Source organism: Herpailurus yagouaroundi, unplaced genomic scaffold, assembly GCF_014898765.1.
Source record: "Herpailurus yagouaroundi ecotype Mexico unplaced genomic scaffold, PumYag 203, whole genome shotgun sequence".
Taxonomy (NCBI): domain Eukaryota; kingdom Metazoa; phylum Chordata; class Mammalia; order Carnivora; family Felidae; genus Herpailurus; species Herpailurus yagouaroundi.
The window spans coordinates 33382359-33407282 of NW_024412434.1; the positions used below are offsets into that span (position 1 = coordinate 33382359).

General features: G+C 44.1%; 1 protein-coding gene across 4 annotated transcripts in view; it reads right to left on the reverse strand.

Moving 5' to 3' along the window:
* Nucleotides 1-24924, reverse strand: part of WDR37 (WD repeat domain 37) — a 65016-nt gene that overhangs the window by 39367 nt on the left and 725 nt on the right. For 3 of the 4 annotated variants that reach the window (XM_040451567.1, XM_040451566.1, XM_040451568.1), the window contains exons 2-5: nt 9408-9585; nt 6358-6454; nt 3794-3889; nt 3400-3464 (exon numbers count right to left, since the gene is read on the reverse strand). In XM_040451567.1, coding sequence (XP_040307501.1) covers nt 3400-3464; nt 3794-3889; nt 6358-6454; nt 9408-9545 — 396 coding nt within the window. In that variant the 5' untranslated portion in view covers nt 9546-9585. Of the gene's footprint in view, nt 1-3399; nt 3465-3793; nt 3890-6357; nt 6455-9407; nt 9586-24749; nt 24919-24924 lie in introns of those variants that run through there. The other variant, XM_040451569.1, reaches the window with a different exon arrangement.

Genomic DNA, 24924 nt, shown 5'->3' on the forward strand with positions numbered 1-24924 from the left:
GGGGCCTGTTTACACACTGCGAGTGTCTTCCACAAATCCAAACCAGCAGACAAAATTTCCAAATTCTTTAAAAAAAAAAAAAGCTACCAGGACATGAAGAAGTGAAGAAGTCAGGAAGGCATACCCACACCCTGAACACTACCTTTTATTACTGGGGAACTTTCATTTTTTCCCATTTTTGGTAATTTACACCGACCACGTATTATCAGGAGGAAAAGAGCCCAAGGTGGGGAGGAATCCAAAGACGACACTTCTAACAGATGAGGTTTGTCCAACAGTGTTTATTGCACGCGTGCTCGGTGCCGGCGCTGCGCCAGGAGACACACACAGAGCGACAGCAGGCCCTGGCCTCGGGCAGCTCACAGTCTGACGGGAACAGACAGGAGAACCACAAAGGTGCACACGAGGTGAGGCATCGTCTCGTACGATACACACGGCAAACAACTCTCACTTTCTCTTACAAGGAAAAATAGAAAGTGTGTGAGCAAGAAACTAATTAAACACAAACAACTCTTCAGAGTTTGCTTTTTAAACTGTTCTCAGAGAAAAGGAATGGCTTTTCAGCTTTTAAGCAAATCAGAATAATGGAGATTAATCAGAATAATGACACTGTAAAATCAAACGAAAAAGAAAAATCAGTGGTGTTAAACAGCTATTTGGAACACGGATTTGGCGAAGCCCTGAAAATGAATCAAAGTTCATTCTTATTTAGTATAAACACATTACAACACAGTCCACTGTTCCATCAATTCGGGTATGAACGTTCAAACCATCCTCCGCTGCAGAGAGCGACTAGAAATGTTTATGAAGACGGACTCTTCCGGCAGTAATACTGACAGGCTCCATCTGACTCGGTCTGCATTTTACCAAAAGACTTGCACAAACGCAAACTCCTCGTCTTCTTTTTCCTTCTGAAAGCCCCTCCCCCACCCACACCAGCAGAACCGTCCCTCCCAACACAGAAAAGGGCTTTTGCTGGCGCAAGGTGCCATTCGGACGTTCAAGAACGCAGCGGTTAGGAACGTGCACAGCTTGCCCCACAGGAAGCGGCAGTACGGTTCAGTTTCCAAGCCTCCTGCTGTGTGTGACGCAGACGTCACTGTGAGGAGAGATGAACTAGTGGAACCACACTCCTCCCTCACCCACCCCGCTCGGACAGGAGCCACACAAGGTCGCCGCTCAATACTCATGGCAACCGCACTTCGGGCGGAATTCTGGAAGCAGAGCACATGCAGCTCATCGACACCGTAACAAATCACGTCACGTGTTGCTTCCAAATGCCCACTACGCTCTGAACACCTATTAACTCTTTGTTTTGTTTTGTTTTTTTTCAACGTTTATTTTATTTTTGGGACAGAGAGAGACAGAGCATGAACGGGGGAGGGGCAGAGAGAGAGAGGGAGACACAGAATCGGAAACAGGCTCCAGGCTCTGAGCCATCAGCCCAGAGCCCGACGCGGGGCTCGAACTCACGGACCGCGAGATCGTGACCTGGCTGAAGTCGGACACTTAACCGACTGCGCCACCCAGGCGCCCCTAACTCTTTGTTTTTAAAAATGCTGACCCCTTCACTACTGCGAAGAGGCCCCACAAAAGACTGAATTACTCAGTGTTCGTGACAGAGAAGCACAACAAAATGGCAAAGTGATGCTTACACCTGTCGCCCTAATTATCATTCTCATTAACATACAATCTAAACTACTCCAACAAGACCAGAAAGGTCTTTTTCACAATGCGAGCTATTTATCTTTGTAAAAACACGTGTGAACATTTTCACAAGTTTCTCTAACGTTAGACGGTCAGGCATCCCTCCCGACAGACACCAGCGACCTGTCCTCAGCCACCCAGGAAGGGAAGACCTCTTGGTTGCTGAACACACGTGCGTTTCCCACCATCCCACCACGTACACACTACTTGCCTTTCAGGGCTGAGTCAGGAGGCAAGTAACGAGGCCTCCTTGCTGCACACACACTCAGTGTTACTGCCAAGAATACACACTACGGCACGGATCAGAATGTATTCTGGGATCAGATTCATTCTTCAACCTTCAGGTAACATCTTACGTTATTATTCTTCAACGTGCACAATAAAGATCATTAATATGTTTCTCATACACTGAGATAAGTTTCTAGTATCTAAAACAAAGGGCACTTTATATCTAATACATTTTTTTTTTTTAAAGCAGAGTATTATTGTATATAACCTTCCCTTTGTCCAAATCTTGTATTTCACTATTCCTAGTAAGGGACAACTTTATACAATCTGTTCATCTTCTACTTCAGAAATGGTCAGAAAGTTTCTGAATTCTAAGACCATATACATTGTACACATAAGCTGTGTCCACAAGAATAAACAATATAATTTAAGATAATATAACAAGAAGTTAAGACGAGCAAGAACATAGTCTCACAATACATTTCGAAGAAAACTCTGATGTAAATTTATTAAAAACTTAGAAACTAAGAAGCTAGATAATACATAACAACAAAATTTTTTTAACTAAGCACTTATACTCTGGAGTTATCAAAGGAAACACAAGAAAATGTAATCAATGTTTGTATTTTTTAAATAACAAAGTTTTCCAATAAGCAGAAACAGCAGCAAGACTGGATCTGCTTTATTACTTGTAGTTAATCTCGCTGGGGATGTCATGCTACATAACTTGAAGCTCAAAGGGACGAACTGGAAAAACAGAGTTGACAGTAACTATGCCATCACAGCAGATTCACCACAAATTTCAACTTTTCCCTCAGGTTTAGCAAAAGGAATGTACATTCATTAAGGCTGGGTAACTAATTTATCTTCTGTATATTCAAAATACTTCAAAGTAAAAACGCACACAGAATTACTTCAAAATATTACTTCACGGCAGTACTCCCTCACAGACAAACTTATTCCCAAATAATTAAATCCTTGCCACTTTAAGAAGGTCAGAACATGATTATTTTTAAAGAAGTAAAATACCACATACGTCCCTATCTGCCCTGGAGACAAGACCTTCACATCTGGATAATGCTCAGAAAATGAGAGAAAAACAGTGGGTGGCGGAAAACGTGCCTGTGGTGCACTGCATTACTCCATTACCTTTCTCCAAATTCAGAGCCTCTGTATCAAGCCAAATAACAATACAAAATGTATTTTCCCTCCAAAAAGACACCGTAGCTACTAACGCGTATCTTTTACTCTCACAGGAACCGGGGCAAGGGAGTGTCTAGGTGTCCATATGCTGTGGCCATCTCACAGATCTAGGATATTCCCTTTAAAAATCAAAGTTTTCTAAACAGCAGAAGTTCCTCTTTCTCTGTTACATGTTTATAATTGGAAAATATGCAACTTCAGGTACACGTCCGCACACCTCAAATACCACATGAGCGGCCCGAGAGCCAGCGCCTTGCGTACCTTGCTGGTGGAGGCCTTGTAAGTGGTCTTCAGCTTCTGAGAAAGCTGGCTGGTGCTGTGGCTGGCTGCAGAGACAGAGAATCGACAGTCAGGGCCGCAGAATGTTAGAGCCAGGACAGACTGGACAGCAAACCCCACCTCTCACTGCCAACGGGAAGACAGTGAAACCCGAGGGTCCATCTGTCCACGCTGGCATGGAGGTGACAGCACAGCTGGAACAAGACGCCAAGCTTCCTGGCACCCCTCTCCGCCTCACCCGCCCCCACCCACACCTGACTACGGGCCCCAAGCACTGCTGACCGCAGCAAGCAAACAAACCCACGTCCTTCATGAAATCCCAAATCTCCCCCACATGTCACGTGTCGGCAGTCCTGTCGGGAGCGCTCACCCTTACCTTTTGTTTTGAGCTGGCCCTTACTCAGTTCCGCCCCATCGATCGCTTGTCCTTCGGCAGCTAAACGTTCATTAAGAGTCTCAATCTCCCTACGCACTGGGAATAAAAAGGTTTTTTCAAAAAGGTAAGACGTGAACTTTTATGTTGAAACATATTCACCGCTTCCAAAACTTGAGGGTGTAAAAATATTATGTGTAAGTATTATCTAAACACAGACATGAATAATACCCTAACATTAGGTTCGCAGACCTCTCAAAATACTTGCGACACCTCTCACACACTGAGAACCACTGCTCTCCCTACACTGGGAAGACTGCGCCCCCAGGGCTCGCGGGCAGGGCTCCTGGACCTCAAGGTAGGCCATCTCCTTTGTCCTTTATTCTATACACTTAAAAACATTTTCCTGATACTATCCAAAATTCAGTGAAATGTTTACAGTCTAGCCGAGAACACTGAAATTGGGAGGAAAAGCATACAACAAAACATAACTATGGCTGCATGGGACCACAGAGCGCCAAGTAAGGATTATATGTAACAAAGATTAAAAATCTGGTGCGCTTGGGTGGGTCAGCTGGTTAAGCGTCCGACTTTGGCTCGGGTCATGATGTCGCAGTTCGTGGGTTTGCCTGGAGCCTGCTGAAGAACTGTCTCCTTCTCTCTGTGCCCCTCCCCCGCTCACGTTCGTGTTCTCTCTCTCAAAATAAATAGACATTAAAAAAAGAATTAAAAAAAAAAGAATTAGTTTGAAAAAAATTGAAGGAGAGTCACAAAAGTCTCAGAACCACAGGGAAAGAATGAAGAGGAAGGTCATCGGTCATCAAGAAGGCGATCAGCAGACACCTGTGCCTATGCTCTCCTCCAGAACAGGTCTTCGGGACCAGGGCTGTCTTCCAGCCACAACGTTGAGGAATGACACGTGCCCAAGGAACAGGATTCAGCCGAGGGCACAAGCCACTACAGCGAGGCAGCAGGACCATGACCTGGCCACACATCCCCCCCAAGCCAGGCTGTGCACCTGCCAGGACGATGTACCCTCTACTCAGGCTATGGTGAGACGAAGGGGCCGGGTCAGGTGACAGAGAGGGTAAGGGCAAAGGCTCTGAGCAGACCTTACAGAGGCAGGGCGCCACCAAAGCCAGGCAGCACGAGACTGTGTCAACTCAAAGTACATCCAGCAGTAGTCATTTGTAATCCTACAGTTTTTCTTGAACAAACTACATGATTTCATAAAATATTAATAAGGCCTTACATCACAACAGAAACTCAATAATGCTTTGATCATTACAACTGATACTTTTTTATTTAAGAGACAGAGAAGAGAGAATAAGCAGAGGAGAGGGGCAGAGGAAGAGAGTGAGCGAGACACAGAATATTTTTTTTAAGTTTATTTTTGAAAGAGAAAGAGAGAGCTCAAGTGGGGTAGGAGCATAAAGAGAGAGAGAGAATCCCAAGCAGGCTCCGCACTGTCAGCACCGAGCCCAAAACATGGCTCAAACCCAAGAACCGGGAGATCATGACCTGAGTCGAAATCAGATGCTCAACCAACGGAGCCAGCCAGAATCCCCTACACTGCTTGATTCTTTAAGCAAATGAAGGCACTGCTTCTATAAAAAAAAATCTAAGAATAAAAACTAAAGCCAAGCTAATTTAAAAACTACTTTGATTTGGGGCGTCTGGGTGGTCAGTAGGTTAAACGTCCAACTCCTGTTGGTTTCGACTCAGATCACCATCTTCCGGTTCATGAGTTGGAGCCCCACGTCAGGCCATGTGTTCACAGTGCAGAGCCTGCTTGGGATATTCTTTCTGCCCCTCCCCAGCTCGTGCGCACACGCTCTCTCTCTCCAAAATAAACAAATAATAGATAAATAGATACTTCTGATTGACCTTTAAAATAAGCCGAACAGATAATACTAAGAAATTCTCAAAATACGGTATATTTTAAAGGAAAACATGAATCAATAATTTCTCGATTTACAGTATACTTTGTATAGGGAGAGTTATAAGAAGCATTTGTTTTTCATAAAACCACCATCTGAATGAGCTAGTGTGGCCAGCAGAATGCTACCCACCCCAAAGGTAACCTGTGAGCACGTGAGCCCCATGGCTAAGGGGCCCTGCAGGTGTGACTACAGCGAGGGACCTCTGACGGGGAGGTCACCCTGCCTGGCCCGATGACCCAGCCTTCCCTCACGTCCTTAGGAATGGCTCAGAGATGCTCACCACTGAAGGCTTCGAAGACGGACGGTGGAAGGGCTTTGAGGCAAGGGGTGAGGCGGGCTCTAGACACCGGGACTCTGTCCTCACGATGCACAGAACTGAAAATCTGCCACAGTTCAAACAAGCAAAAGACAGACCCTCCCCCTCACCTCCAGAAGCACAGCCCTGCCAAGGCCTTGACCTGAGTCTGCTGGGAGGGGCCCCCCCATAGTTCCCACCGGTGACTTGTAAGGTAATCAATCTGGGTCACTCGAAGCCACTATGTGTGTTACAGAACACAAAATGAATACAGTGGTGACCGTCTACCCAAAATTTTACAAAAGCTTATTAGGACAGAAGATACTCACATTCTAAGTTCTCAATGTAAAGGTTTTCAAACTCTCTCTCTATTTGACCAAACAGCTCCAAAAGTGTACTGCGAACCGAGGAAGGCAGCTTAGAATCCTGAAGAAAAAAAAGGAAGATTCTGTTTAAAATGAATGAATAAGAAACTCTTTTCCAAAGCGAACTCTCATTTCTCTTAAATTCTTATTTTATATATTATTTCTTATACGTAAAATGCTTACAGAACTCACAGTTCCACATTTCTACGTACAAAACGATGATGAAATGATATAAATGGCTATCCAGCATGATACAGGATTCAAGAACAAGCACTTCCTCAAAATAACGCAATTTTCCCTTTTACAAGGGAGGAAACAAGCCTACCTTATTCAAAAACCTCCACATTTGTAGAGAAGGAAGACAGTTCCCATAAATGCAGTTTCATCATGCACAGTCTTTAAAGTTCTACCGTGTGACATTATAAATTAATCTTAATAAGCCACCTACTAACAGAAGAGCTTTTAGAGAGCTCTCCCATCCACGGTGCTTCAGACAAAATCCTGGACATCTCCTAACACCTACAAGACTGTGAGGAGGGAAACATGAGAAATCTGACCAGTAAGAGCAAACGGTGTCTGTTACAGGAGAACATCCATGTGGTGAGTGTCAGGAGCACCACGCCACGCGTGCCTGCACGCCTGCCCCCGTGTTCTGCACAGCTGGAGTCTCCTCTACGCCTCATGGGAAGTCCATGAGCAGAAGCAACGCCTCTGCAGAAGTCTGAGGTACAAGTGACTGGGTGGCGTCCCCGGCCCCACCCATGCTCACACACACGCACTTTCTGGGCGCTGCTGGTCGTGGGGAGCCCGCACAGTCTACACTACTCTCCCCTCCTGAGAGCACGCCTGACGTGCTAGTTCGTGTGACCCCACACTCAGAGTATTTCCAGAACGGAACTCGTAATGGTTCTAAAATGTTTCAGGGGCGCCTGGGTGGCGCAGTCAGTTAAGCGTCCGACTTCAGCCAGGTCACGATCTCGCGGTCCGTGAGTTCGAGCCCCGCGTCAGGCTCTGGGCTGATGGCTCAGAGCCTGGAGCCTGTTTCCGATTCTGTGTCTCCCTCTCTCTCTGCCCCTCCCCCGTTCATGCTCTGTCTCTCTCTGTCCCCAAAATAAATAAACGTTGAAAAAAAAAAATTAAAAAAAAAAAAATAAAATAAAATGTTTCAGTACTTAATTGCCACCAATGTAAGTGACTTTTCAAGTTTCCGTGCAGCACAAACTTTCTGATGTTTAGTCAGTTGCAAATAAAAAAAGGACATACGATATTTATTAAATTAAACTTCTCAGATTAAGTTCTCAGGAAGACAGAAATTCTACGCAAAATGATCTCTAATGACATAAACATTTCAGCAATATGTTTTGAAATCACATAATGTTCCAGTAAATTTGACAAGCCAATAAAAACTATATACGAAGCCATGTTTAAAAACTGAAATTTGGCAAAATGGGTACTATGGCCTCTCTCAACACCCTTCTAAAATACCAATGAAAAATATGAAAAATAAAAATAAGATTTTGAAATAACAGTGAAAGTAAAATAAACCACGACAGTGGCATTTGCCATGCCGTCCACCTTGCCTCGTGGCCTTCGCATCCGCTCTTCCATCTCCGTGCCACGCTCCTCCCACACCCTTGTGCGGCCGGTCCCCTTCGCACCGGCACTTGGTGAGAAGCCGTTCTGACTCCCACACCAAGGCCACATCTACATGCATCGAGTCCTGCTCACCTATACCCACAGTCCCTTAAGATCTTTACCGTTCAACAACCAAAACATCACATTTACTTGAGTACTAAACGCGTCTTAACGTCAAATGTCATTGCCACTGGAGACAAAACTGGGATGGCAGCGACAGCCTCACCCTACAATCAGGAAGCGAAACGGGCAGTGAAACAAGAACGTTCCCACCAGGCAGGCGGAGCCACGGGAGTGCCCCCGACGGCCTACTGGTGCCATTCGTCTTCACGGACCCCGACGGAGAGGTGCTGAACTGCGGGGACCATTTCAGAAACGTGAGGACAGAAAAGCTACTGTGACTGAGCAAGGCTCTCACGTGCACGTCACTCCATCACATCAGCACAATCACGGGTGCGGGAGGCCTCGCTCCCGGGCACATGCAGACTCAGCCACGCTCCACAACCGGGGCCCCGCGGGCCTGCCGCACTCCTACGCACCCCGCGGGCCTGGGCCGAGCGCCGCACTCCTACACGCCCCACGTTCACAGCTCTGAGAAGGTACAAGTACCACCGCAGCACGTTCACACTACCTTTGCGCTGTCTGGTACTGCTCCCAAATAGGCGTAACCTCGTCCACAAAGTGCAGGGCCACCGTCCCAATAGAATCCATGGGTAACTGGCCCACGGTTCGCAGATCCCTCCACCCACACCTACCATGCCAGCTGCTGGCAACCCTGCCTGCACACCTCACACCGGCCGGCGGGGAAGCCGTGCCAACAGGCAGGTGCCGTCTGGTGACTGCTGAAGCCACCGAGGCGAGGGCCCCACGGTGCAGCAGCCGGACCGGTCAGCTTGCGGACTCTGAACAGCCCCACAAAGGGTCACCCTGAGATGCAGTTACCTGCTTGATCTACGTCACAATGGAGGATGGGCACTCAGAAGGCCGAGCAAAGAACATATTTACCCCCGACGAGTGAACTCCAGAAGACGCTAACAAAGTCGACTGCAGGATTTTCACCACTAGAGATATAAGTAAATCAAATTAAAAAACGTATCCTAGACTGTTTACCTGCACTGTCCAATACGGTAGCCAGCAGCCAAGTGTGGTTATTTAAATTTAGACGTAAATCAAGGAAAATTTTAAAAATTCCTCAGTCACACTAGCCACCCGTGTCTCTGTGCAGGCTGTTATGTATCACCGCTGTTTTTCCCGGTTATTGAGGGAAGGGGAGCTGGTTCTGTTTTGTTTTGGTAACACACTCTTTTTCTCTACTCTGGAGACCTGTATGTATTTGACTATTTCTGGAACATTGAAAACACGATCAGCAACCAACTCACTTGTCCTTCTAACATTTCTCTTGGCAGACCCGTCCTCTCCTGCTCCGAGCTGTTCGTTCTTCGTATAGAAAGGCTATGAGATTTGCGTTTCTGTTTTGCTTGGCGAGCAGTGGAGCAACTCCCGCTTTCTGTGGGCATTACTTCTAGAAGGTGATGTCCCAGTCGCTCCTGCAATAAGCTGAACAAGAGCAGGAAAAGCAAGGACTTTATTTCTGATATGACAAACTGGAATGAAGGAAAATAGTAGACCACTGTTACTTTCAATTCCAAATCTCTCTACTATGGTAATATTTACCATGTAATTTACAACGTGACAAAGTAATGTGTTTTAAGACAGAGGCCACAGCCTTTGTTAATGAGGTAATTTTTTATCAAGTTTCATTAAGTTTTAAAAAAAAATCAAATAGCAAAGACAGGCTTAAACAATTCTCCCTTAACCAACTTCCCCAGCCTCTGCCTACTCCCCAGAGAGAACCAATTCTAATCACATGTTCTAGACTACAGATTCTAGAGCAATCTGTCCAAGAGAAATACAACACAGGCCACATGCCTTAACTGTAAATTTTCTAGTAGCCACATTAAGAAAAAGTAAAAACAGGTGAAATCATTTTTGATGATTTATTTAGCCAACTATGTTTAAAATACTATCACTTGAGGAGCGCCTGGGCGGTGTAGTTGGTTAAGCGTCCCACCCTTGGTTTAGGCTCAGATCATGATCCCAGGGTTGTGGGATTGAGCCCCTCATCAGGCTCTGCACTGAGCATGGAGCCTGCTTGGTTCGGTGGGTCTCTCTCTCTCTCCCCACCGCCACACGTCCCTCTCCCCTGCTAGTGCTCACTCTCCCTCTAAAATAAAAAATTTTAATTACAAAAATAGACCACTATCACTTTAGGCAACGTAAAAAACACTAACAGGTATTTCCATTTGGGTGCTGCATCTTCAAAACAAATTTTTTTTCAACATTTATTTATTTTTGAGACACAGAGACAGAGTGTAAGCAGGGGGAGGGACAGAGAGGGAGGGACACACAAAATCTGAAGTAGGCTCTAGGCTCTGAGCTATCAGCACAGAGCCCGACGCGGGGCTCGAACTCACGAACCATGAGATCATAACCTGAGCCGAAGTTGGAGATGCTTAACCGACGGGGCCGCCCAGGAACCCCCGGGTGCAGTCTCAAAGGGAATCAGCCACACCTCACATGCTCACCTGCTCGGGGCTGCCATAAGACAGCACAAATCTGGACATCATTCAAATTTCTACATAATATAAACATTTTCACTTACCCACTTTGGGCATTATCTACTTGTTTCCTGTTACTGATTCCCCCTCCCAATATCACAACCCTGTTACTTAATTTTAAGTAATATATTTATTCACACACGATGTTTCTTTCTTCAACGGTAACTTGTGTTTAGAACATGACCTGCTCATTTTGTGTTCTTACAGATCCCTCCTCCTCCCAGTATATCTATTAGTTTATGTAATTTTAAGATATTCATGGACCTCCCTTCTTTACTGACGTCTTTGACCCTCTCCATCTCTGCCTCACTTTGTAAGAAAGGTTCCAAGTGTCCACTTTTTTCTCAAGCTCTCCCGCACAGCCATCCATCTCCTCTGTCATTTGAGAATGTCCTAGGAACACAAGCAGAGTATGTGCCTCTTCAAGTTTTGAGCTTCATGCTCTGGAGATCCACGCAAGTTGTTACCTGTACCAACTGTTACTTCCTTCTGATTGCTGGGTAGTATTCCACAGCACGGAGGTACTATAATGTAACCATTCATCTGTTTCAAAAAAAATTTAGTTCTTTCCAGTTTCTTACTATTATAAATAAAGCTACTATGAACAATAACATACAGGTTTTTGTGTGAATGTAAGTTTCCATTTCTTTTGGATAAATGTCCACGAGTGAGATTTCTGGGACATATGATCAATGTATGTTTAGTTTTTTAAAAAAATTTTGAGATATTAACTCACACATCATATAATTCATTCCCCACATTCAGCCCTGGGCAACCACTAATCTACTTTGTACATAAATTGGCCTGTTCTGTCCATTTCATATAAATGGGTTCCTACAATATGCGGCCTAATCTATCATGATTAGCTTTTTTCACTTAGCCAAGGTCCACCCATGTTATAGCATGTGTTGGTAATTTATTCCTTTTTATTGCCAAATATTCCACTGTACGGACACACCACATCTTATTAACAGTTGACGGACATTTGGTTTTTTCCATTTGCGGGTTATTATGAATAATGCCACTATAAATGATAACGTGTAGGTTTTGTGTGCATTTGTGTTTTCATTTCTCTGTGTACACCCATAGGAATGGAAATGCAGTAACTTGATGTTTAACCATGCTTAGTATTTTTAAGAAACCACCAAACCATTCTCCAAAGCAGTTATAATCTCTTATATTCCCATCAGCAATACAGGGCATTCTATTCTCTGCATCCTCATTTAGTATGGTCACTGTGTTTAATTTTAGCGGCTCTGGTAGGCGTGCACTATCTTGTTACGGTCTTCATTCACACTTCCCCAGTGGCTGGTGATACTGCACATCTTTTCCTGTGCTTGTGTGCAATCTAAACATCTTTCTCAGTAAAATGTCTCCTCGCATCTTTTGCCCATTTAATAGGACTTTGGGATTTTACTGCTGAGATTTGAGAGTTCTTCAAATATTCTTCATGAGTTATGCATCAGGTATGTGTGTTGCCAATAGTTTCTCCCAATCTGTAACTTTTTTTTTTTTTTTTTTTGTAATTTGTTTTTTATCCCCACAGGGTTTTTCACAAAGCAAAACCTTTAAATTCTGAAGAAATCCCATTGGTCAATTACCTTTCTCCTATAGATCATACATTTAGAATCATGTCTAAATACTTTTTATCAATCCTACCTCCTAAAAGTTGTGTTTTCTTCTTAAAATTATAGTTGTATAGTTTATATTTAAATTTACAGGCTACTCTGGGTTGATATTTTTAAGGTGCAAAGTTTAGATCCAGGGCTATTTTTGTTTTGGATTTTCTTGTTTTTGCTGGTATCCAATTATTTGAGCACATGTTGAAGACTATCCATCTTACACTGAATTGAGAAAGTTTGACATCTTGCTCAAAAATCGATCGGCTATACACAGGTGGGATTATTTCTTGGTTCTCTATTCTGTTCATCTGATCTATAGATCTCTCTCTCTGCCAGTAAGTTGTTGTTGTTGTTTTTTAAGTTTTATTTATTTATCTCTACACCTAACATGGGGCTCAAACCACAACCGTGAGATCAAGATTCAGATGCTCCATTGCCTGGGCCAGGCAGGCTCCCCTGCTGACAACACAGTCGTGACTACCATGCTGTCTTGAAATCATTTAGTGATTACTATCGTTTTTTTTCAAAACTGTCTTAGCTATTCTAGTTCTTTTGCCCTTACCATATAAACTTGGAATAATCCTTCCCATATCTACAAAAATCTTCATGGAATTTTAATAGGAATTCTGTTTAACCTGCTCATCAATTTGGAAAGAAGTGGCATCTTTATCATGTTGAGCCTTCCAATCTGTGAATACAGTATATGTCTCAGTTTATTTAGATCATCTTTTCTTCCCTCAGTTTTGTAGACTTCCACATAAAAGTCCTACATATGTCTTTTCAAATTTACACTGAAGTTTGTGTTTTTATTTTCTGAGTAATTTTAAATAACATTGTATTTTTATTTCCATTTTGTGTTAATTGCTGGTATCCTACACTATTGTTGAACTCATTAATTTCAGGAGAGTTTTTGTAGACTCTTTGGCATTTTCTATGTAGACTACTATATCATCTGAAGGAAAAAAAAGACAGTTTTATTCCTTCCTTTCTGATCCACAGACCGTTATTTCTTTTTTTTTTTTTTTAATTTTTTTTTTCAACGTTTATTTATTTTTGGGACAGAGAGAGACAGAGCATGAACGGGGGAGGGGCAGAGAGAGAGGGAGACACAGAATCGGAAACAGGCTCCAGGCTCCGAGCCATCAGCCCAGAGCCCGACGCGGGGCTCGAACTCACGGACCGCGAGATCGTGACCTGGCTGAAGTCGGACGCTTAACCGACTGCGCCACCCAGGCGCCCCATCGTTATTTCTTTTTCTTATTGATCTGGCTAGGAATCCCAGTATTATGTTGTAAACAGTGACAACAAACATCCTGTTTTGTTTTGACCTCAAAGTAAAAACACTCTGTTTATGGCCATTAAGTATGATGCTAGCTGTAGGTTGACTGTAGATTTTGTCTACCAAAATGAGAAGGCTGCCCTCCTGGGAGTGTCGTGAATGAGTGTTGAATTTTGTCATCTGTGTTTTCTGCATCACTTAATGGTGTGGATTTTCTTTAGTCTGTTAACAGATGAATTATACTGATGATTTTCAAATACTAATCCAAATTTACACGCGTGGAATAAGCCCTACTTACGTATAACTTTCTTTAGTGACTGCTCTAGGTATTTTGTTTCTTTATTTTCGGAGAAACAGTACGAGCAGGGAAGGAGCAGAGAGAGGGAGAATCGCAAGCAGGCCCCATGCCATCAGCGCAGAGCCCAACGTGGGGCTCAAACTCACAAATCATGAGATCATGACCTGAAACAAAATCAGGAGTTGGATGTTTAACCAACTGAGCCACCCAGGCACCCCTAGGTAGTTTATTTTCACAACTATCACAGTCTACTGATTCTCAACATTCTACCAGTTCGTGGTCATGTACAGAAACCTCACCTTCCTGTCTCTTCACACTTCCCCATTTGTAACAGTCAAGTGAAATACTTCCTCTACATACACAGAGAACATCAAAGCGCTACACTTCAACCTCCAAACAGAAGAGGAGCGTCTATAGAATTTACCAAAGTTTGTTCTTTCCATTGTTCGTTCTTCCTTCCTGGTGTTCCCACATTGCTTTATATCGTTTCCATTCTGTTTACAGAACTTCCTCTACCTATTCTAGAGAGGTAGGTCTGCTGGTGACAGATCACGTGAAAGATATTTTCCCTTGATAGAGAATTCTGAGCTGATAGTTCATTTCCTTCAGCACTTGAAAAGTAAGCCACTTCCTTATGGCCTCTATGGTTGCTGACAAGAAATCCACCATCAAATTGTTTTTCCACTACTGGTAAAGTGACATTTCTCTCTCGCTGCTTTTTTTTTGTCATTAGTTCTCAGAAGTTTGACTATGATGTTGTCTTAGCATCAGCATGGATTTGAGTTTTATCCTGTCTGGGTTTCACTAAGCTTCTTGATTCTATATGTTTATGGCTTACCAAATTTAGGAAATATTCAGCCAGTATTTCTTCAGTATGTTTCAGCCCCACTGGCTCTCTCCTCTTTCTGGGATGATGACAAGAACAGTGGGTCTTCTGTCACAGTCCCACCAGTCACTGAGGTTTTGTTCACTTTTTTCAGTCTATTTTCTCTGAATTGTTCAAATTGGGCAATTTCTATTTCTTCAGTTTTTCCTATGTTCTTTTCATTCTGCTGTTGTCATCCACTGGGTTTTTTGTTTCAATTAACACTTTTCAGCTCTAAATTTCCATTTGTTTCTTCCTGTGTTTCCTTCCTGAGATTTTAGTGTTTTTGTTCTCCATTTATTTCAAGCATCACTAATTGCTCACGGAAACATTTTCACGATGGCTACTTTAAAATCCCTGTCAAATCATCTGCAATACGTGTTGCTGTCCGTGGTCTTTTCTTATTCAAGTTGAGATTTTCCCAGTTCTTCATATGACATGTAATTTTCTAGTGAAGCCTCAACATTTTGGATTTGATGTTATCAGACTTGGAATCTGATTTAAGTCTTCTATTACAGCAGGCCTCTAATGATGATGCCCCAGCAACTTGTTTCTGCCAGGTGGACTGAAAAATGGAGACGGAAGTCAGCATTCTCCCTTCAGCCTCCACTGACCTTGGGTGGAGGTACTCCTCAGTGCTGCCAGCTGGGCTCTAAGTTCAACCTTTCCCTTGGCTTCTACTCATACCACCCTAACTAAACCAGAGGTCCTTTTACTACACCCGGCATGTCCTCCTTACCACAGGTGGCGGTGAAACTCCTGAATCTCTACTGGGCTTCCTCTGACGCCACTCCAGCAGGAAAGGCACACCCTTATCACGCAAAAGAGATGAAAATCCCACCTCACCCAGGCTTCCCTGGTACTACCCAGCAGAGAGTGTCACCTCAACACAGCTTGTCAAAAGTGGAAGTCCAGATTCCCCATTCAGGCTTTGAGAAGAGTGAGGGTGGAGGCTGCAGTGTTTTCTAAGAGCATCCTGTCTCCAAGGCTGTCCTTTTCCCGGTCTTCTGACTACAGAGAGCAGGCTTTTCTTGAGGTTTCTGATCTGAGCCCTTTGATGTCGCCAGGTTGCTACTTCTTCGGGCCCAAGTCTGGGATATATGTGGCAAAAAGAAACCCAGGGCACTCAGCTCTGTGTCATTTCTCAGGTCCCGATACACCAAGTCACCACACTTTCTTCTCTCCACCTTTCAGTCTTGTATGTTTTCTAACGTCCAGGGTTTTTAGCTATACTTAGCGGAACAGGGAAGGACATCTACTCCATCTTTCCTCAATCACAAAACCAAAGATCTTTTGTGTCTCAAATTACGTATATACAGACCTTGTTTTAAAATGGCAACAAGAGGGGCGCCCCGGGGGGCTCAGCTGGTTAAGCATCTGACTGGCTCAGGTGTTGCAGTTTGTGAGTTTGAGCCCCACATCGGGCTCTCTGCTGTCAGCACGGAGCCCGCTTTGAATCCTCTGTCCCCCTCTCCATGCTCCTCCCCCACGTGTGCTCATGCTCTCTCTCACTCTCTCTCTCAAAAATAAACATTAAAAACATATATAGGGGCATCTGGATGGCTCAGTCAGCTAAGCGTCTGACTTCAGCTCAGGTCATGATCTTGTGGTTCATGAGTTCGAGCCCCAATTTGTGGTAGAGTCTCTCTCTCTCCCTCCCTCCTTCTGTCTATTCTTTCCCCACTTGCACTCTCTCTCAAAACAAACTTTTTTAAAAAATTAGATATATATACCATAGATATACATTAAAAGTGGCAACAAGAGGGGTGCCTGGGTGGCTCAGTCCGATGAGTCCACCTCTTGACTTAGGCTCAGGTCATGATCCCAGGGTAATGGGATGGAGCCCCATATCAGGCTCTGGAGCCCCATATCAGGCTCTGCGCCAAATGTGGAGCCTGCTTAAGATTCTCTCTCTCTCTCTCTCTCTCTCTCTCTCTCTGCCCTTCTCCTTTGCTCGCATGCATGCTCTCTCGCTCTCTCTCCCTAAAAAATAAAAAATAAATAAAGATAAAATGACAAGAAAGTAAGTCTTGCTTTACAACACACTAAAAACTTTCAAATTGGTCAACTAATTGTGTTTTTAGGTTTAAATTCTGAAATCTGTTAATTTATTAAAATTACCATGTATTTTCTATAGCATTACGTAAACAAAATTCAACTGTCAAATCTGAAAAAAAGGACACACAGGGGCACCTGGATGGCTCAACTGGTTAAGCGTCCAACTTTGGCTCAGGTCATAATCTTGCAGTTCGTGGATTCGAGCCCCATGTCGGGCTCTGTGCTGACAGCTCAGAGCCTGGAGCCTGCTTCGGATTCTGTGTCTCCTCCTCTCTCTGCCCCCCCGCACGCTCATGTTCTGTCCCTGTCTCTCAATAATAAATGTTACAAAAACATTTTTCTAATAATAAAATAAATAAAATAAAATAAAATAAAATAAAACAAAGGACACAGAGGGGCACCTGGGGGGGCTCAGTCAGTTGAGCGCCCCAACTTGACTTCAGCTCAAGGACCTCGTTGCGCAACGGTAGCGCGTCTGACTCCAACTTAATTTCAGCTCAGGTCATGATCCAGGGTCATGGGATCAAGCCCCGCATCAAGCGTGGCACTGCGCATGGAGCAAGATATTCTTTCTCTCTCCCCATCTGCCTCTCCCCAGCTCATGCTCTCTCTAAAACAGAAATAAATAGGGGCGCCTGGGTGGCTCAGTCGATTGAGAGTCCCACTTCAGGGGCGCCTGGGTGGCACAGTCGGTTAAGCGTCCGACTTCAGCCAGGTCACGATCTCGCAGTCCGTGAGTTCGAGCCCTGCGTCAGGCTCTGGGCTGATGGCTCAGAGCCTGGAGCCTGTTTCCAATTCTGTGTCTCCCTCCCCCGTTCATGCTCTGTCTCTCTCTGTCCCAAAAAAATAAATAAATAAAATAAATAAATAAATAAATGTTGAAAAAAATTAAAAAAAAAAAAAATCAAAGAGTCCCACTTCACCTCAGGTCATGATCTGTCTGTGAGTTTGAGCCCCGCATCAGGCTCTGTGCTGACAGCTCAGAGCCTGGAGCCTGCTTCGGATTCTGTGTCTCCCTCTCTCTCTGCCCCTCCCCTGCTCATGCTCTGTCTCTGTCTCAAAAATAAATAAAAAACGTTAAAAAAAATTTTTTTAATAAAATAAAATAGAAATAAATAAGGGGTGTTTGGGTGGCTTGGTCGGTTAAGCGTCTAACTTCAGCTCAGGTCATGATCTCACAGTTCATGAGTTCGAGCCCCACATCAAGCTCTCTGCTGTCAATACAGAGCCCACTTTGGATCCTGTCTCCCTGTTTCTCTGACCCTCCCTCACTCGCACTCTCTCTCCAAAATAAGTAAATGTTAAAATAAAAATAAAGTAATACTAAAAAGGACACTTAGAAATAAGATTACTGTGGGTCGCCTGGGTGGCGCAGTCGGTTAAACGTCCGACTTCAGCCAGGTCACGATCTCGCGGTCCGTGAGTTCGAGCCCCGCGTCAGGCTCTGGGCTGATGGCTCAGAGCCTGGAGCCTGTTTCCGATTCTGTGTCTCCCTCTCTCTCTGCCCCTCCCCCGTTCATGTCTGTCTCTCTCTGTCCCAAAAAAATAAATAAACGTTAAAAAAAAAAAAAAAGAAAGAAATAAGATTACTGTATTTTTTGTCTCCAAAATTTTCATTTGGTTTTCTTTTTAATCTTCTACTTCCCTCACTTTTTTGGATATTCTATGTGTTAAAGCAAGTCACGAGGCCAACCCAGACTCAAGTGGAGGACAAACAGACTTAACTTCCTGAAACAAAAAGAATGAGAAAGAGTTTGTAGCCATCTTTCATCCATCACACCTCACTCCATTTACCAATTCTGGCTATACAATGAATATCATTCTGCTTCCCTAAAAAAAGTGTCAGTGAATGGAACTGATTTTGCCACTTCACACACTTAGTGAAATAAAATGGATATAAATGAACCGCTGAGTTAAACACCTACTCAGAATAAAATCCAGCGAAGAGCACCACAGTTAAGAATGTGAGTTTTATAGCCACGCAAACCCCTCCCCCCAACTCTTCAAAGCACTGGTTTTTTGTCATGAAGCCGCAGCTCAAATGTTACCTTGTCAAAACAGCTTCCTCCAACCACTGCCAGTCGCAGCACCGCATGAGCCTCACCACCTTTGTGGTTTACTCACTTAATGAGTGTTTCCCCCACGGCACCATCAACACCAGGAGGACTGGAACATTATTTTGGCTCGCTACTGCCCGTGGGTCCCACCACATTGCCTGCCGTAAGTACATCCCCAAAGATCTGGTGAATGTGTAAGTGAATGAAAGAGCACTACATCCGCCACTAAGCTGTGTAATCACTGTCAACTTACTTAACCACCTTCCTAAAGCTTCATTCCATCACCTGTAAAGCAAGGATAGAAACAGCATTTATTTCATTAAGTCATTCATAAATAATCTTCAAGTTCATAAATGGGAATATGGCAGTAAACTAAACAGACTTGGTCTGTACTTTCAGGTTACTTAGAGTTCTAAGACAGACCTTAAATATAATCTCATAATCTATTACAGAAATTATAAACTGGGATGAGCGTTTATATTTGTGTGAAAGACACACACAAATATTATGAGGAAAAAAAAGATACCGGCTGAAGAGTTAGGAAGACTTTTCTGAGAAACTGACATTTAAATTGAGACTGAAGAATTAGTGTTAACCATGTGGAAAACAGAGGAGTGGGTATTCCAGGAACAGGAACGGCATGTGCAAATGCCCAGAGCTGGGAATAAGATTAGTTTATCAGAGACACTAAAAAAAAAAGATAACGTGGCTAAAACATTGCAAACAATGGAGAGAATGGTACAAGGTAAGTGGGAGAGGGAGGCTTAGATTCTGTTCATGTCTACATTTTATCCTAAAACAAAAATGAAGCCACTTCAAAGTGTTAAATAAGAGACACTAGATTTGCATTAAAAATCACTCTTGCTCGTGTGTGGAAAACATGTAGAAGAATCAGATGACTAAGAATGGAGAAGTCAGTTAGGAAGTTAATAAAATAGTCCAGGCAATTAATTACGATCCTTAAAATTAGAGGGTACATGAATGGACTGGGGTGTGGAGGGTGGGTGCGTAGAGAGGGGTCAAGAACAGCCTTCATTTCTGAGGTAAGAAGTAGGTGAAACAAGTATCAGATTATTGAGATGAGGAAGCAGACAAGGAGAAGAACTCAAGACCTAAATATGGAACATTTTATGTTTGCAAAAATTGCCTTTGAAATATTTAGAACACAAAGGAGGAAGGAGGTACTTAAGTCTGGGGATGAGAACTGGCCTGCATTTATAAATCTGGGAGAGGTCTACACTGAAAGTAAAAATGGGCATTTGGACCCCATCGGGCCTCCAGACCCAACGCCTTACCAAGCATCACTTTTTTAACAAGAAGGAAAAAAAAGAGTTTACAATGAACACTACTGAGAGAGATAAAAAACACAAATTGAACTGGCACTCCCTTAAATGCCATACAGAAAAATTATTTCTGACTGAAAAATTAAAAACAAATTTTTCAGGGGCGCCTGGGTGGCTCAGTTGGTTGTGCATCCGACTTCGGCTCAGGTCACAATCTCTCGGTTTGTGAGTTTGAGCCCCACGTCGGGCTCTGTGCTAATAGCTTGGAGCCTGGAGCCTGCTTCGCATTCTGTGTCTCCCTCTCTCTCTACCACCCCTCCCCTGCTTGTGCTGTCTTCCTCTGTCTCTCAAAAATGAATAGTTAAAAAAAAAAAAATTTTTTTTAAACAAATTTTTCAAATGTTTATTTTTAAGAAAGAGAGATGGAGGGAGGGAGGGAGGGAGGGAGGGAGGGAGGGAGAGAGAATGAGAATGAGCGGGGGAAGGGCAGAAAGAGAGGAAGACACAGAACCCGAAGCAGGCTCTAGGCTCTGAGCTGTCAGCACTGAGCCCAACATAGGGCTTGAACCTGCGAACCGTGAGATCATGACCTGAGCCAAAGTTGGATGCTTAACCAAATGAGCCATCCAGGTACCTGAAAGAATAAAATTTTTAATGAAATTTAGGTTTGAAAATTTGAGAAATTAGAGATAGCTGAAATAAAGACGTAAACAAAAGTAACGGCAGAACCTGTATAGGCAGATTTTATATACACAAAGATTACACTGATGATAAATTTCACAAATTTGAATATAACAAAATTAAACTGTTAAACAAGTCACATGATCCCACTTAAGAGTATTTCAGTAATTTACTATTTTTTTTTAAGTTTTATTTAAGTAATCTCTACACCCCACGTTGAGCTTGAACTCAGGACCCCAAGATCAAGACTCACAAGCCCTTCCGACTGAGCCAGCCAGGCACCTCTCAGTAATTTTTCTTAATGGAAACATTTAGGAATTAGTTAACTGTACCATCTACAAAAAAAATTTGGCCAAGAAATCAAACTGACTTAATGGAATCTTACTCAGAAATTATATTCTTCATAGAAATATAGGGAGACAGAATTGTTTTTCAGTGATTACACATTAAATTAATAACCTCATTAAGCATCTCACCTGGTATTTTGTAAGCCACATTTTGTAAAGGAAGAAAAATATCAAACCCCTGTGAAATCGGTCCTGAGAGCCTCAGAGAAATCAGATTTTATCTTTACGCATTTCAATCAAGTAAATAAAACAGTAAAGGGTTTTTCTTTCCTCTCTGAAAACCTGAATCAGTGGAATCATTCTGATAAGTATATGCTGGAAAGTTAATGCATTTCAAAGATTCTACAAGTTGGTTATAGACATGCAAAAGCTGCAAGATCAACCTTCCTTTCACCTCAAAGTTGTAGGTGTTCTGGTTTTTGGGTTTTTTCTTGTTTTTTTGGTTTTTTTTTAATCATATCTACACCAAACGCGAGGCTTGAACTCATGACCCTGAGATCAGAAGTCACATGCTCTACAGACTGAGCTGGATGGGCACCCCTCAAAGTCGTAGGTTCTGAATCAATGATTTTCTCTCTCAAGTGTCATACCACTGGCTTTCCAACTCTGTACTCTCAGCAGGAAATAAGCAGTCTTCTATTCAACTAACTTAAAAGTCTTCACCCTCTGCCTTTCACTGGAGCTTTAACCTCCCTCCTCCCCACGTGGTGGTGTTCTGGGCTCTGCTTGCTTCTGTCACTTCACCAAGTAGTCCATATCCTGGTAATCTTTTCACACATATCAATTTCCAACCAACTATATACACTTCAAACAATTATAAACCACAAATGCGGAACAGGCTTTGGCTCTCCAAAACCTGGCATCGAATGGAGATTTCTCACCCTGAGCAATGTTTATCCCTTAGTAACTTTCAAAGCTTTGTGAGAAGCCATCTCGAAGGGTAGTGCTAGTCACGGTGTTATCAGCACCCAGATTACCCGGCCGATTCAGATTCGGCCTCTTCCGCTCACTTCCACAGCCACATCCACCAGGCTCCCAGAACTGCACTGGTAGGTTCCTCCAGTCCTTCTAGCTTCTTTTAAGTCTCTTCTCTTTTCCCATTGATAATCTTCCCATCACAATTTTCTCCCTGAACCTTCTCTAAAATCTGCTCTCGTCCTCTTCATTCACATCCTCCACCTCCTCCAGCAGTCTTCGCTGGTGCCAACACCCCTTCCTTCCGCACCAGACCCTCCTGGAGGAGAACACGGCCCAGTCTGGCTTGGGGACCAAAGTATGTATTGTCTTCACCTCAGCATAAGTCAGTATTAGTATCAACTTTATAGAACTGCTTGAAAAGTTTAAGGATTTTTCAGGTTGAGATCATGGAGAGAGAGGCAAGGAAGCTGCAGGTGTTTGAAAAAGGAATATTGAAGTGATATAGCATGGAATCCAAGCTAGACAAGGCAAGCTAGACAAGGAAGGAAGTGCAGATGGAAAGTACTGGAGAGACACTGGTAACAGATGGAAAACTACCACAAAGATTTGGTGTGAGGCTCACATGGATCGGTAAAAACAGCCACTAATGTCCAACATCCCTGAGGTACGGTTCCCAACTATTTAATAGGCCAAACACTTTATTGAAGTAGTCATAGAACTCTGGGAGGGGCAGAGAAAGGAAAAAAAAAACAAAAAAACTGTAAATGAGAAAAAAATTTCTTCACTCTAAAAATTATCTGTTATAATCAACGTTAAAAGTAATGTCGTTTTACCTAAACACAAACAAAAACAAAAGCCTGAAATTCCAAAAGATAATTACTTTTCTTCAAGATATTCACACTAACCATTATTAAAGGGCAGACCACATTAACAAGGCTTACGGAAAAAAAAATCCTACTTCTTCAAGCATGGGGCATGAACTCACGACCCAGAGATTAAGAGTCGCCCTCTCTACCAACTAACTGAACCAGCCAGGTGCCCTAATCCTCCTAGTTTTTGAAACATTTTTTTCAAGGAAGTATGAATAGTTCCCTCCGAAACTCCAACCTCCCTGTCCCACCATCCAAATACACACATTTAATATAAACTCTCCTGCCCTTGTCACATGCTGTCACATGCGTTTTACCCCATTTACAAAACATTACTCACAACTGTATACATATCCAGTGGGACTTTTAAACATTTTCTTTTAGCAAGAAAAGAACACTTGAGTAATTTCATGAATTCTAATCATATGCAAAAGAATGGTCAAAAAATGTAATCTCTATGTGGCACTTAAAAGTATAAAACGCGAGGGGCACCTGGGTGGCTCAGTCAGTTAAAGTGTCCGACTCTTGATTTCATCTCAGGTCCTGATCCCGGGGTCGTGGGATCCAGCCCTGCAATGGGCTTCACGCTGGGTGTGGAACCTGCTAAAGATTTTTTCTTTCCTTGTTTTCTTTTTCTTTCTTTCTTTCTTTCTTTCTCTCTCTCTCTCTCTCTCTCTTTCTTTCCCTGCTAAAGATTTTCTTTCTTTTCTTCCTTCCTTCCTTTTCTCTCTCCCCGCCCCCCCTTTGCCCCCTCCCCTGCTTGTGTGCGTTCTCTCTCAAAAAAAATAATAATAATAATAAAATAGGCATGTCTTTTAAAAAAAATAAAAACAAGAAAGTGAAAGTGTAAAATGTGACTGAATTTCCCCAAGAAGCTCAATAAAGTTCCTGACATTTTATGGCTCAAGCCCTGTGACCTGCATTCCTCGCGGGACGAAACACCAAACCCAACTGCTGAGCAGTAGCTACGCAGAAGGGAAACCCCAAAAACCGGTCATCGTTCTCAACCTGCCTAAACTGTTTTGCCATTGATCTAGATGAAGGCTCGGAATACACGCTTTCACTTCTGTGAAAGACACTGAACTCGGGGACATCACTGACCGGAAAATAACCGCCAAGGTTTTTCAAGAGCAAGTGCAAAACAAATGAACGGGCTAACGGAGCTACCCCGACACAAAGTGCCACAAGAGACTGAGAGGAGAGGAAGAAGCGTAGTGCGGGGGGCTCCGCGAGAACGCGTGGCACACGTACACACAGCATGACCTTCTCAATAACAAACCGAAGCCAGGAAATGTCGCACAGCGGGTGTTTAATGTGGCCGGGGTCCGCTACTCCCCGTGTCCTTGGGCACTACTCCCCCTCGGCCGGACCCCGTCTAGGCACCGCGTTCGAGCTGCACTAGGAATCCGGACACCAGCACTCGCTCGCAAGGAACCCATGCCAGCGAGAGGGGTGTGCGGAGGAAGGGGACCCCCCTCGACGCCGCTTTATTCCTGGGACACTCCAAAGGTCACAACCTAGAGGCCGCTGGAACGGGAATAAAGGAAACTTCCCAACAAGCCTCTCTCCTAGGACGAGGCCGGACCTCCGGCCTCTCAGCTCCTGCCGACGGCGGAGCCGAGGGGAGACCGAGGGGGACGCCCGGGGTCCCTGGAACGGACCGACCCCAGCCCTCGCCCCGCAACAGGGCGCGCGGGCTCGGGAGGAGTCGGCGGGGGCGCAGGGCGGCCAGGCCCCACCCGCACGCCCCCAACCCCGCTCGGAGACCGCGGCCCGCCTGCACCGGGGCCATAGTCCCGGGAGGAAAATGATCTCCCGGAACTCACCTGTCCTGCCGCCGCCGAGCCCGCCGACCCCCAATGACAACCGGGACGTGTGTTACCGCCCGTCCGGTCTCAACCTCGCGGCACTCGACACACACTGGGAGACGCTGGACACCAAGTCTCCGCCCTGACACGGCCCCGCGACCCGGCACCCTGACGCCCCGCACTTCCGGCACCG